At 52.5% G+C, this 13,199-nt stretch overlaps 1 protein-coding gene across 1 annotated transcript; it reads right to left on the reverse strand.

Moving 5' to 3' along the window:
- Positions 1–8,000: 8,000 nt before the first annotated feature.
- On the reverse strand, positions 8,001–10,970 carry LOC119456684 (uncharacterized). The gene has a single exon (XM_037718510.1). It carries the CDS (start codon positions 10,968–10,970, stop codon positions 8,001–8,003), a length of 2,970 nt encoding a protein of 989 aa, XP_037574438.1.
- Positions 10,971–13,199: the final 2,229 nt, after the last annotated feature.

Consider the following 13,199-nt stretch of genomic DNA (forward strand, 5'->3'; position numbering starts at 1 on the left):
GTCAAGAGATAATGAGACACAGCTATTGGTTGGTCGACTGTTACGTTATATCACTGATGTTACGACACGCATCGTCACAGACTAGCGTTTGGGCAAAAGAGTTAATCGCTCCGGAGCATTGTTTTGTCTCTTTGGGTACCATGTGTTAACAAGGGTAGTTCAAGGAGGCGTCACAGGTCCTCGAGCTCACAGGCGTCCGTGTACGCGATGTCCGTGGACGCGATCAGCCAGAAGCTAGCCATATACGGCTTCGCTGTAAAAATAAATCAAAGGCCGGGATATTTTGAAGCGAACTACTAAAAAACGTATAGGTCTACGCAATAGAAATTTGGAGGAAAATGTCCAAAGTCGAACTTTTATGAAAACGTAAACATAAACACAATTTCCCTCGCTTGTCTTCACTGGAAAAATCGTCACCGGTGGGGTTTGTGTCCGCAAAGTCAATTTTAAGCGAACGAAGAGAGGTACTAGAAGCTCCTTCCTAAAATAACAACACAGCAGACTACACCATTACTGCGCTAAGGACCACAGTCGAGTAAATTGCTAGACGGATTTACCGCATCAGACATCACAAGGAAAGGATGAATGAGAATTACGCTTTAAGACTTAATCAAGCTCTAGTCATGAGCAGGGTGACGTATAGCCTACCGCACTACACGCTCAACAAGATCGAAGAGAGTCAAGTGGACTCCATCATTAGATGCGCCTACAAAGCATCGCTTCGATTACCACATAGTACATCCACTAAAGGGCTTCTAGTGCTCGGGGTACATTACACCTACAGTGAACTAAGGCAGCGACCCTTATATCCCAGCGAAACCGTCTAAGCCAAACTCCATCAAGCAGAGAGCTCCTCGTTAGGATAGGGTCCCCACCTTATCCTAAACGTTTAGATGAGGAATTGGAGAACGAGCCATGCGAAGCTTGCAAAAAAAGAAAAAGAAAATATCGGTAGCACCAAGTCCTAGAAACATGCGCAAAGAACACCATGCAAAAAGAAGGAATGAGAGAGTGAAATGGCTCAGGGAGAGGGTCGGAAAAGAGCCAAACGTGACATACCTGGACGCAACGCGATATAACTGTCCTAGCTACATGGCCACAGTAGTGGACAAGGAAAAGAATTTGATGACGAGTGCCTCAACAAGAACAACCTCGGCCACCAGGGCTGAGGCTATGGTCATAGCTCTGGCCGTGGAATGCTGGGAGCGAAGAGGAGAGCGGCCGTTAATTTTAAGACTCACAGGAGGCGTGCCGGCTTTTTATGACGGGACGCCTGCCCACAGCAGCACTAAAGTTGCTAGGCCATAGACTAACCCAGAATCAAAGGCTGGTCTGGTGCCCGGAACATGCCGGGATCAAGGGCAATGAGAGGGCCGATGCGCTAGCTCGAGGATTTACCAACCGAGCGGGGCGAATTCAGGACCCTCAGACGAATCACAGATAATAACGCCTAGATAAATCCTCGTTCACGAGCGCTACACACCTCTTAAATACGGAGCTCCCCACAATTCTTTCTTTAGAAACGAAAATAGCCGTCGTCATAATATTTACTTTGTAGATGTACCCTCTGTTATTCAGGCCTCAAAAGAAACACTTTTCTGAGGGCCACACATATTGATAACATCTGCACTACAGCAGTTAGAAATGTGTGTATCGTGATAAAAGTCAAGCGGCCTTCCTCACATACAAATTTGTCGGTGTATTATGCCCTCTTTAGTCCTGTCCACGAGTATGCAGCTGTGAATTGTTATTAGTTTACACTAAAGACATATCTATATTAAAATGATTCCATTGCCTAGCCACTCGTCGACTTATTATATACGATAGGAGTACGTTCACACTGATTGAAAGCAAGCCGACTCAACATATATCAGTAATAAGATGGGTTATAGCATGCGGCAACTTACTGCCCCCTTCAACTCATCTTCAACATCGCAATGGTCGACCTCCCGAGATACCTAGACAAGATCCAGGGCATCAGTCACACGATCTACGCGGATGACATCACTGTCTGGTGCGCGGAAGGCAGTGAGGGACAAGTCGAAGCCGCTCTCCAGGAAGCTGTCGACACACAAGAGCGCTTTCTAACAGACACGGGACTCCAGTGCTCCCCAAAGAAATCGGAACTCCTTCTCTACAGCCCAACTAGAAAGGGCCGCAAGCCACATAATTGGAAACTCCCCACCAAAAGCGACATTAATCTCTACATCAAGGGCGGAGATCCGATTCCCAAAGTCGCGTCCATTCTAATCTTGGGAATGATACTCGAAGGGGCGGGCACAAATAGCATCACCATTCACAAACTAGCAAAGATGATGGATAGCGTCATCGGTCTAATCAAGCGGGTAGCTAACAGAAGGAGAGGCCTGAGCGAAGATAATCTGATAAGGCTAGTCCACGCTTTCTTGTTATGCCATTTCACGTACATAGCGGCCATGCACGTCTGGAAAAGAGCCGAGCGAGACGAGCTAAATGCCATGATAAGGAGGGGGATCAAGAGCGCGCTGGGACCCAAACACACCCACCGACCGACTCCTGCAGTTCAGTATTCATAATACCCTGGAAGAAATTGAAGAAGCACAAGAAAGGGCACAGATTCTCAGATTCTCCAGCCCCAGGGCGGGCCGACGACTGCTAACTAAGATGGGCGTCCTCCCGGCCAAGTTTGAAGACTCCTATTGGGGCTTTCCGAAAGAGCAGAAAGACAACATCATCATATCCCCCGCCCCGCGCAATATGCATCCCCAGCGCATCGTGGAAAGAAGGAAGGCCAGGGTAGTGGCGCTCCAACGCCGTGCGACAGAACTCCCTGCCGGCAGCTGCTTCGTTGACGCGGTCCAGTAAGGCAGCACCAACAATTTCACGGTAGTGTCGATCAACCAGAGGGGTTCGATCGTTAACGGCGCTTCCGTACGAAGCACGTCGTCGTATGTGGCCGAGCAAGTTGCCATTGCCTTGGCCCTCCTGGACGATAAACATGCCAATATCTTCAGCGACTTCAGGGCAGCCATCCGCGTCTTCAGCGTTGACGCCGTGTGTAAGGAAGCCTGTCGCATCCTCGACGGCAAAAGCATCGCCACCCACACTCTCACGTGGTTCTCCGCTGACATGGGATCCATCATGGGAGGCCCCACAAACCTGAACAAGCTGGCCCACTCCGAGGCGCGAGGTCTCGCTTTCCGCGACCATGGAGAACTCCCCCGCCGACTCTCATTGGTGAAGAACAGAGATCAACCGACCACATATAACGAAATTATGCAGCACCTTTATCTCAGAAGGAGAGACTTTCCCCTTCCTCACAAGAAGGTAAATAGAGCGCAGGCATTGACACTCAGATTATTGCAAACAGGCTCGTATCCCAGCCCGGATTTATTACACAAGCTTTATCCCGACACTTATGCCAGTAGTTCTTGCAGGCACTGCAATGACTTCGCTAGCCTAGACCATATGCTCTGGCGTTGGCTCTCCGCTATCAAGAGCCCCGATGCCGGGGTGCAACTATGGGCTGTCCAGAGGGCCCACGATGCGGCGGTCGGGCATGGCCTGACTGTCCCAACGTGGGAGCAGCTCGCTGCGCACGGAGTCGCGTACCTCAGGACTTTCATTAAAGTTTTGCATCCATCCATCCATCCGATATCTTTGGTCACTGCACAATTTTTTTAACTTATGAGATTGTAGGTTACTGTTAATTACTTTTCTTCGCAAAATTATTTATCTGCGATATTGCGAAAAGAATGTTCGGATACACTAAATATCTCGAGAAAAGAAAAAGAGACCTCGACACTAAAGTTGTTCTGATAGAACCTGGCTTTATGCGCCCTAAGTTTTCCAGCTTTCGACAGGAACCGCTTAAGAAATAAGGAATCTGCACCGTAAATACACTGTGCTGTTGTTCTTTACAAAGTTCTATCATATTTAGAAAGCTTCCGCCAATGCACAATTTTTCGCAGAAAAGAATTAAAGCTGCTTTTATAAATTTGGTTGTATTAGAACCAGGGAGAAGATTTCAGTGCGCTAATTTTGTTTTTATTGTCTTTCCGTGGGCGACAACTAAAGGTACAGCCAAAACATGGCACTCACAAATTTTAACACACTTAAGTCCATACGACAATCTGTGTGCCATTGCCATTAAAAATGAGAAGATATCAGAGAACCTCTCAGCGAGAATGTGACTAAATGAAGGTTAGCGTATCCTGTTAAAGTAATTCTTTTATCATACCTTCACGGTGAATGAGTGCTATGATTTTGTCTTTATTTGTAGTGCAAAATCATGAACCTTTTTTTGCGAAAAGCTAAAATGCTGTCAATTATATCAGCGGTATTGCAGAAAGTCTCACCTGGGGCGATCGCCCTTCCATTTTTGCGCTATGGAATAAGAATGAAATATAAAATAAGCACTCAAAGTAAATTTCATCTTGTTTACTATGCACATTATATGACAAATTTCTGATCCTGTTTTCTTCTATCACTATTCTTTATAATTCCAGGTCTGGGTGGCCATTCTTGCATCTCTAATTCTGTTTGCAATCATCCTGTCCCTGGCACCGGGCTCTCGCTTACCGTTTCTTTTCAAATTAAAGGAGAACACATTTCGGCTCTTGGCAAGCGTGTTTCTTGAAGGCAGGTGCATTTTTCTCTTACGTCTATCGTATCAATAGTTCGTCGCATCTTCTCTTTGATCACTTAACGAGCATATCGTTTATTTGTCTTAATATTACTTTAGAAGACTAAGTTCAGCGGTCAATATTTTCTTGCGGGCAATTTTCTGGCTGAGATGACAAAAAATAAGCGGACACGACAAAAAATAAATAAGAATAGTTTGCGCCAGAAAAGAAAGAAGCTTGGCTCGAGCGAGGGTTCTCGATAAGGTATAGTGCAGTACAAATTTCTTTCTCGGAAATATATAAATTCAAGCACAGTCATGCCCAAACGACGCTCTGTTCGAAATAGTATGCTCTGAGAACTCTGTGTTACTTAAGATTTACAGTGACACTGGTACAAAGCCAAGTCTCCCAGTGGTGCGTCGTGATGCTAAGAGCAGACATGGTTGAAGTGGTAAAGCAATCGCACACGTGCTTTTCTTCCCAAGAAGGAGATAGCATCGTAGACACTGTCACCACTTGAGGCGGCCTAGTCATTGTGGCATTACATATAAAACTTACCGACTACGTAACAATATTATGTACCGGTATAGCAACGACACCTTCTACCACGTCGCTTCGCATTATAGTGGTAGTTATGGCGGCCGGAGTGGTAATTATTGCTAAGTTTGGGCGTTACTTATTCTCTCTTCTAGCAACTAGTGCATCGTAACTTCGACGATACAATGGTTTTGTTGTACGCTTCGAACATCACATAATTAACGCTCCCTCTACAGAAATTGATGCACTGTACGCCTACCAATTTTCTTGGGTAGGAGCCTCCAGCCACATTCAAATACGAAGTCGAACACAATTGGTGACACTCACACATTATTAAGAGCGAAGCTGTTTAAGCTAGGCGTAAAAAGTATGGTGTTTCACAGAAAGACAGCCGCACCCTAGCCATGGCAACCAGCGACGCCGCAGCTGCTAGAACACCTGGCGCAACCTACCGCCTGTGTACTGCGCATGCGCCGACAGAGAGCAGCGGCTATGTGAGCCGGTGCGCGGCGCCGCCCGATCAGATGAAGCCATAGGACGTTTCCCGCGTTCGCGCTGGCGATACGCGGGCGGCTTCGGCAGCAGCTCGCCGACACTGCGCGCAACCGGTTTCCGCCGCCGCGCCGAGATCTGCGCTTGAGTCGTGATACCCATTGGATCTGCGCATGCGCTGACGTTGAGGCAACAGCTATATGTAAGCGTAAAGTGTACTAGATTGGCGGAGTGGGTCCAGCGAGGGCTCTGCACTGAGGCATTTTTTATTGAAAATCCAGGTGGCGCCACCGTCACTTTCTTCCGAATGAGCGGCCCCGCTCGCCGGCCGGACGCTTGTCGAGTCGGAGACCCTACCGCGGCTGCAGCTTTGACAGGCGGAGACTCGGTGGCGGTAACACTGAAAATATTCCCCACCGATCTATTGTAAATAAAATGAAAAAAAATGTCACAGTTTCGCCCTAAGGGCGAAGCAATGAATGCGATAGCAACACAGCAATGTCATACGAAGTAAGGTGAGCGGCTTTGGTAGCAATATGAATTGTAGTGAACGTGACCTTAGTAAGTAAGCAGGTGTGCTGCGGCATCGGTAGAGCGACATGAAGAGAGACTCGATGACCACGACAAGGCGCGTGTAGCACGAAGTATAGTCTTACGACATAAACACACATGAAATATCAGTTTGCACACAGTTCACTCGACGACCACGAGAACCGGCTTGTGATCGCTAAAGTAGGTCGGAAATGTCACGCAGTGCACTCGGGATGGGATGCCCTTTCCGAACACAAGATCTAAACAGGTGTTGTTGCGCGTAGTAGGCTGTGTGACGTCCGACAAGAGGCGAAGTCCAAGTTCGGCATCAAGGAACGCGAGAAGCCACTCGTTTTCACGGCGAAGCACATTGACGTTGAAGTCTCCAGTGATGATGACCGGCGCATTCTCAAGGCACACCGCACGGAAGTTACGGAGAAAGAAGTCGGTGACGTCGGACCGCGAGGTTCCTGGTGATAGGTAGCAAGCTGCGACGATGAAGCCCTGTGATGTTTGAATGGCACACGCATCGCCACAACTCATCTGGGGCAGCGTGTTGAGTTGGTAGGGAACGTTTCGCGGTGAAAGCGTGGTTCCTCCGAAGTGCTCGTACACGGCAACTCCAGCAGCTCGGCGCTCGTGTCGCTTTGCGAGGGTAACGCACTTGTAACCGGGCAATTCGACGGCACTGTCCGTCCACGTTTCCGACAAGCACAGTACTGGTACCTCGCGAACGACATGGTCGTGCGACACATCGAAGGCGTGTGCAGGCAAGGAGCGCACGTTGATGTTGCATATCGCTAATCTATGCGGTGAGTGGAGGACGGCAAAGCACTCGGCGGCGATCGTGTTGAGCTTATGGTTTTGTAAGCGACGAAATTCGTCCGACAAGGCCCGATCCGGGTTTTCTCTGCAGTGATAGAAGGTGAAGTCATCCTCTGCGTTGGTCAAGTAGAGTCCGTGCAGAGTGGTGGCTCGACTCAACGCAACGTAAACTAGTTTCTGGGGATGGCGCTTGTGGTAATCGTACACCACCTCGCTGTACGTTCCGCCCTGCGACTTATGTATCGTGACAGCGCTCGCTTGCATCACGGGGAACTGCTTGCGACGACAGGACACACCCGTTCTTCTGTCCAAAGTCACAGTGGCGGTGCGCAGCTCTATCGGGACGGAATCGACAGGTACGACAGAACCAGCAACTTGACGAATCGGGTTGGCCTTCAGGCGAGCAATGTTGCCAGTTGCTCGGCAGTGAAAGTGGAGCCAAACACGTTTTGCGTGGCCCATTTCGTCGAACTGCACGTGGTTGAGGTGACCCACCGCCCCATTAACCAAGCCGTCGGACACGTCAATGTTTAGGGTAAGCATGTAGGGCTTTCCTAAGCATAGCACGAGTTTTCGAGGGAGGTTACCAACCTCAGCTGTGGTAAGTGAGTGTAGCCGACGCTTTGCGCTCTCACACTCAGCATCGGTGCGGTAGCCGATGATGGAGTCGTCGGCATTAGCCTCGTGAATATCGTGAACGTCTTGGACGGCGTCGTGCGTGTTGTACGCCTCGGCATCCTTGTTGGAGTAGAATAGCCGGACGGCGTGAGGACAGCGGGAGTTTGCGTCCTGTTTGGAAACGAAGCGGGCCTGAAACATGTCGATTTCTTCCTTCTCGAGTGCATGACCATCACCGATCTTTGAGAGTGCGGCGGAGAATATGGCGTCGCTCTGCCGGACGACTTGCACAAGCGGGAAGTAGGAGAGGTGATGCCAAGTGACGTGGGTGTTGAAGATGTTGTTGCGTGTTTTGCTGCGTTTGTACACCTCGCTGGAGCGTACAGGGGGCAGCTAGCGCAAGTCACCGCACATTATGAAGTCCAAACCGCCGAAAGGGTCGTTGTAGTTGCCAGTGATCTGTCGCAGGCGGTCGTCGACACGTGCGAGAGTGTCGCTGCTCATCATGCTGCATTCGTCCACAATGACGCACTTGACGTTTGTGAACGCTGTACGGAAGGAGTTGAGGTCTCCGTCGCGCAAGCCCCCGTCGGCACGCATACTGAGCTTGAAGGCGGCGTGTACAGTGAGCCCACCGATGGCGACCGCTGCCTTGCCTGTTGTGGCGCACGCGACGTACGCGTTGTGCGTGCAAGTGGAGGCGGTGTTAGTGTAGCGGTTGTAGGCATCCATAATTAGGCGTAGAACGAAGGTCTTGCCGCAACCGGCAACACCAGTCAAGAAGATTCTTAGTGGGTCAGAAGTCGGTGTGGTTAGGCGGTGGATCACCTCGCGAACAACTTCTAACTGTTCCTTGTTGGCGAGACGCATCATTTCCCTGTAGGCGTCCCCGGTCATGACATCCTGACGCGTGCAGACGGCGGCGCAACGACCTTTTGGCGCTACGGAGTTAGCATCAGGTGGTCCGAGCAAATCTTCGTCGTCGTTTTGGTCGACCAAAGGAACGTGGTGTGGGTCAGTGGCAGTGTGTAGTTCGCTACTACGGGCGTCGTCGGTGCACATTTGGAGGCATATGTGGCGCAGCTGGTGAATGTCGAACTTACTGTCGTACTCAGATCTTTTGAGCAGCAAGGCGTCCATGTTCTCAGCGTACATGTGCTCAAAAGCATTGCCATCCAAAATGTCTACTTCCCGGCGGAAAGGAAGGAACAGTGTGACTGCTTCCCGCATGTAGTTGAGTGATTCGTCGATGGAGTAGCAGCGGTAACGAATGACGGCTGGGTCGCGGCGCTTTTGGTAGGTGTGCAAGTTGTAATGCGCCACAAAGTCTGCCAAGCACACGTCTTGCAAATTGTCTGGGCGGTATTCATATCTGCGCAACACCCCAAATTTCCATACATCCGTTGACGCGGCGTCGAGACCGGCTGCTTCCATCTGCGCGCGCGTTTTGCGAACGCGCGTGCGCTCTTCCGGTAGGCATGTGGCAATGTAGGTGATTCGTCTACTGGACTCGGACATCTCCTGTCGGAGGAGTGTCCACGCAGCTTCCTGAGCACTCATCTCAACAGCCTTGAGCATCTTAACGCCGAGTAACCGAAGAGCCTGGCCATAAGGAATGTTTGGAGTGTCTGCCAAAATGTCCGACACGGCTTTGTGCAGGTTTGAAACCCCGCGATTGGACTTATTTACGTATTCCACTACATAAGCAGCACACGAGTAGGCGTCAAGGATGATCTGAAGGTCCATGTTTGAGTCGAGCATGGAGGCGACCCACGGATTGAATACGTTGATCCACTTTTGCTGCACTGTTCGCTGTATAAACAAGGTCGGGCGCGTCACGCCAGCGCGGAGCACGGAGACGTATTCTTCCTCGGTAGTGACTGCATGGTGCTCGAGGAATTGGCCGATGCTGTCGTAGTGCGTGCTTTCAAGAGCGGCGTGCATCTGCAAGAAGCGTTCCTTGAGTGCGACGCGCCGCGTGGCTTCGGCATCGTCTTGTGTGGGCGGATAGGGAAGTAGCACCATGGTGTTGTCAGAGGGGCAGAAAGGAGCGCCAAAACGGCAACGAGAGTTTCCGCGCTTGTAGCAGGTGTGTGTGTGTTGGTGCACTTGAGTGCGCAGGCGTGGCAACACAGAGGTATCGAGGGACACGAGGTGCGTTGCGAGGCGGATCGTTTCTGGCATGTCGGAGGAGACGGTTTCGCACGGTGCGTTGTCCAACCAAAGTAAGATGTGAGCGTGCGGACTACCTCGGTGCTGGAATTCAATGCGCTTGAAGTAGTCCACGACGCGGTAAGGTTTGAAAGGCGAGTGAGTGCGGCTACACAGGACATTTAGAATGACGCTCACGAGCTTGTTAAAGTAAATGGCGCACACCACGGGGTCACTGTTGACGAGCTGAGCACGGTATATGGATGTCATTTCCGACACGTGCACTTCTAAGGTGGGATCTTGCTGGCGCAACCGCTCAAGCAGAGCGAGTAATCGAGGCCAATGCATCTCTGAGGCTGACAGGGTGAGGAACGCAGTCGGCTTGCCAAGCTGGCGTATCATAGCGAAGACATCTTTCTTTCGCTGCTGCCAGTAGTGGACCGTGTTGGGAACGCCCTTCATAAAGGCCATGTCTTGGTCAATGGTATCCTGTATGAAGTGTTCGTCTTCAAGCATTTGGCGTGTAATTTTGTCGGTGTCGTCGTTGACGCGAAATGTGACGGCCAGGCCGCGACTGACTCTAAATCGGAGCACTTTCATTGCCATGAACAGGATGTGGTGAGGCGAAACACCGCGACGGTCTTTGCGACGTATCTCACTGGTGGCATATGTAAAGGGCGTGGGATGAGCTTCTGCCTTTACGCGCCGGGGCTCCCCAAGGTATATCTGAGGGAAGGACAACTCTTCTGCTCTTTCATCGTACAGTATGCTCAGTGGTTGTCTGTGTTCACCAGGAGCTATGGCCAGGTAGCGCTCTTCGTCCCACACCACGGACTGTTCGAATGCGTTAAGCGCCACGCATGCATCCACTGGATTGTGCACGTCGGGACACTGGGGTATAGTTTCGACGGAATCTTCGAGCAGTTGAAATGCGTCGTCGTCGGGAAGAGCGTCTAAAGAGGAGGCGTCAAGAGTAATACCAAAGTACCTGTACAACGTACTCCGACACAAGACGTCAAGCCAAGGTTTCAAGTGAGATTTTTTCACCACGCCAGAGAGGTATGATGTCTTGTTGAGAATCCTGCGTTTAATGTGGACATTGATGGCATGGTCTTCGTGAATGTTTCGCGGCAACGATTTAACCATGGTGTCCACTTCAACAGGTACGTTAACGACGGGCCCCACAATGCCATACTGTCCTCCGCCGTTCATGAGGCGACGAATTTGCATGAATGGTAGACGGGGTGCAATCAAACGCTCACTCACCAAGTTCAGTGGAGGTAGCCCAGCGGGAATGACCGGGTAAACGTAACCGTTACTTCGAGAGAGGGCCGGTATGGTACTCCTTTGCAGTGCGCCGCGGCATGTTGAGCACAACACAAAGGAATGCACGTCTTCGTCTGGAAACTCGGCTGCGAGCAGGGGCACGTGATGAACTCGGACAGGCGAGAGGTCAGCTTTAAACCAAAGCCGATCGCAAACATCACACGCATATCCGAATGGATTATTGAAGAACTGTCTTTCGAAATGCGCGGTAGCCGCCGCCAAATGTGTCTGTGGGCAGGAGGTGGTCACTTGTGGCAAGCGACGCTGTCGCCTAGTGTCGGCTTCGTGTTCTCTCACCGCTGCATCGTCACGGCGGGCACGATGCGAGGCCGCTTCCTGCTGCCGTACTGCAGGGTCTTGCCGGCGTTGTCGGTTCGAGTCGGCTTCGTGTTCCCGCACTGCGGCATCCTCACGGCGGGCACGATGCGCGTCCGCTTCGTGTTCCAGAACTGCAGGGTCTTGTCGGCGTTGCCGCCTCGCGTCGGCTTCACGTTCCCGCACTGCGACATCCTCACGGCGGGCACGATGCGCATCCGCTTCGTGTTCCAGAACTGCAGGGTCTTGTCGGTATTGCCGCCTCGCGTCGGCCTCACGTTCCCTCACTGCGGCATCCTCACGGCGGGCACGATGCGCGTCCGCTTCGTGTTCCAGAACTGCAGGGTCTTGTCGGCGTTGCCGCTTCGCGTCGGCTTCACGTTCCCGCACTGCGACATCCTCACGGCGGGCACGATGCGCATCCGCTTCGTGTTCCAGAACTGCAGGGTCTTGTCGGCGTTGCCGTCTCGCGTCGGCCTCACGTTCCCTCACTGCGGCATCCTCACGGCGGGCTCGATGCGCATCCGCTTCGTGTTCCAGAACTGCAGGGTCTTGTCGGCGTTGCCGCCTCGCGTCGGCCTCACGTTCCCTCACTGCGGCATCCTCACGGCGGGCACGATGCGCGTCCGCTTCGTGTTCCAGAACTGCAGGGTCTTGTCGGCGTTGCCGCCTCGCGTCGGCCTCACGTTCCCTCACTGCGGCATCCTCACGGCGGGCACGATGCGCATCCGCTTCGTGTTCCAGAACTGCAGGGTCTTGTCGGCGTTGCCGCCTCGCGTCGGCCTCACGTTCCCGCACTGCGGCATCCTCACGGCGAGCACGATGCGCATCCGCTTCGTGTTCCAGAACTGCTCGGTCTTGTCGGCGTTGCCGCCTCGCGTCGGCTTCACGTTCCCGCACTGCGGCATCCTCACGGCGGGCACGATGCGCGTCCGCTTCGTGCTCCCGAACTGCATGGTCCTGCCGACGTTGTCGCCTCGCCTCGGCCTCATGTTCCCGCAGGGTCGCGTCTTGGCGCCTCCGGGGCTGAGCTGCAGCGTGCGCCGCACGCGCAGCAGCACGTTGTTCCTGCGTCTGGGCACGTACGCGAGCCCGCCTTGCTTCAGCGCGAGAAGAGTTCCGTTGGAGCTGTTCGGCCGCTGTTCTGACGATACGCGGAGGCATGATAGTGCGAAGCAGCACGTGAAGGACGCGCTGCTACGCTGCAGAAACACCGGCCACCCGGCAGCTAGCGATGGGGCTAGTACGAGTGGAGAAACGCTGGCGCAGGCGGGCAGGGTCTGCATAGAGGACCTTCACTCCGCGCCGGTGACGAGCATGCGGTGGCGCTGCAACGAAATGCAGCAGCACCAGCAACGCACAGAACTGTTGTCGACGCCGTCGGCATTTTGCCCGCGTTCGCACTGAACGCGCGCGGCGTTTTTATATAAATACGCATTTAGTGCGGCAGCTAAACGTCGCCTCCCCTCTCTCTCTCTCCCTCCCGTCCCCCCACAGCCTTTTGCACGACGGAAAAAGTCGCGTTTGCTCTCTATATATGGAAAGGAGGAAAGAGATGCTTAATTCTGCAGCCTTTCAGGGAGCACGGCGCAGAACGCACGTTTGCTCTTCGACGTGCGTTCGCTCCCTGTGAAATCGCGCGTCCCTCGCGCCCTTTCACGCGCATATACAGCGTCCGGAGCGCGGCGACGATTTCATCGTCGTTGACGTCATACGGAACCTCACGGCGACGGCGACGGCGACGCCGACGGCGACGGCGACGCCGACGGCAGAAATCTGCTTTGGAGTGTCCATATAATT

Source organism: Dermacentor silvarum, chromosome 6, assembly GCF_013339745.2.
Source record: "Dermacentor silvarum isolate Dsil-2018 chromosome 6, BIME_Dsil_1.4, whole genome shotgun sequence".
In the NCBI taxonomy this organism is placed as follows: Eukaryota; Metazoa; Arthropoda; class Arachnida; order Ixodida; family Ixodidae; genus Dermacentor; species Dermacentor silvarum.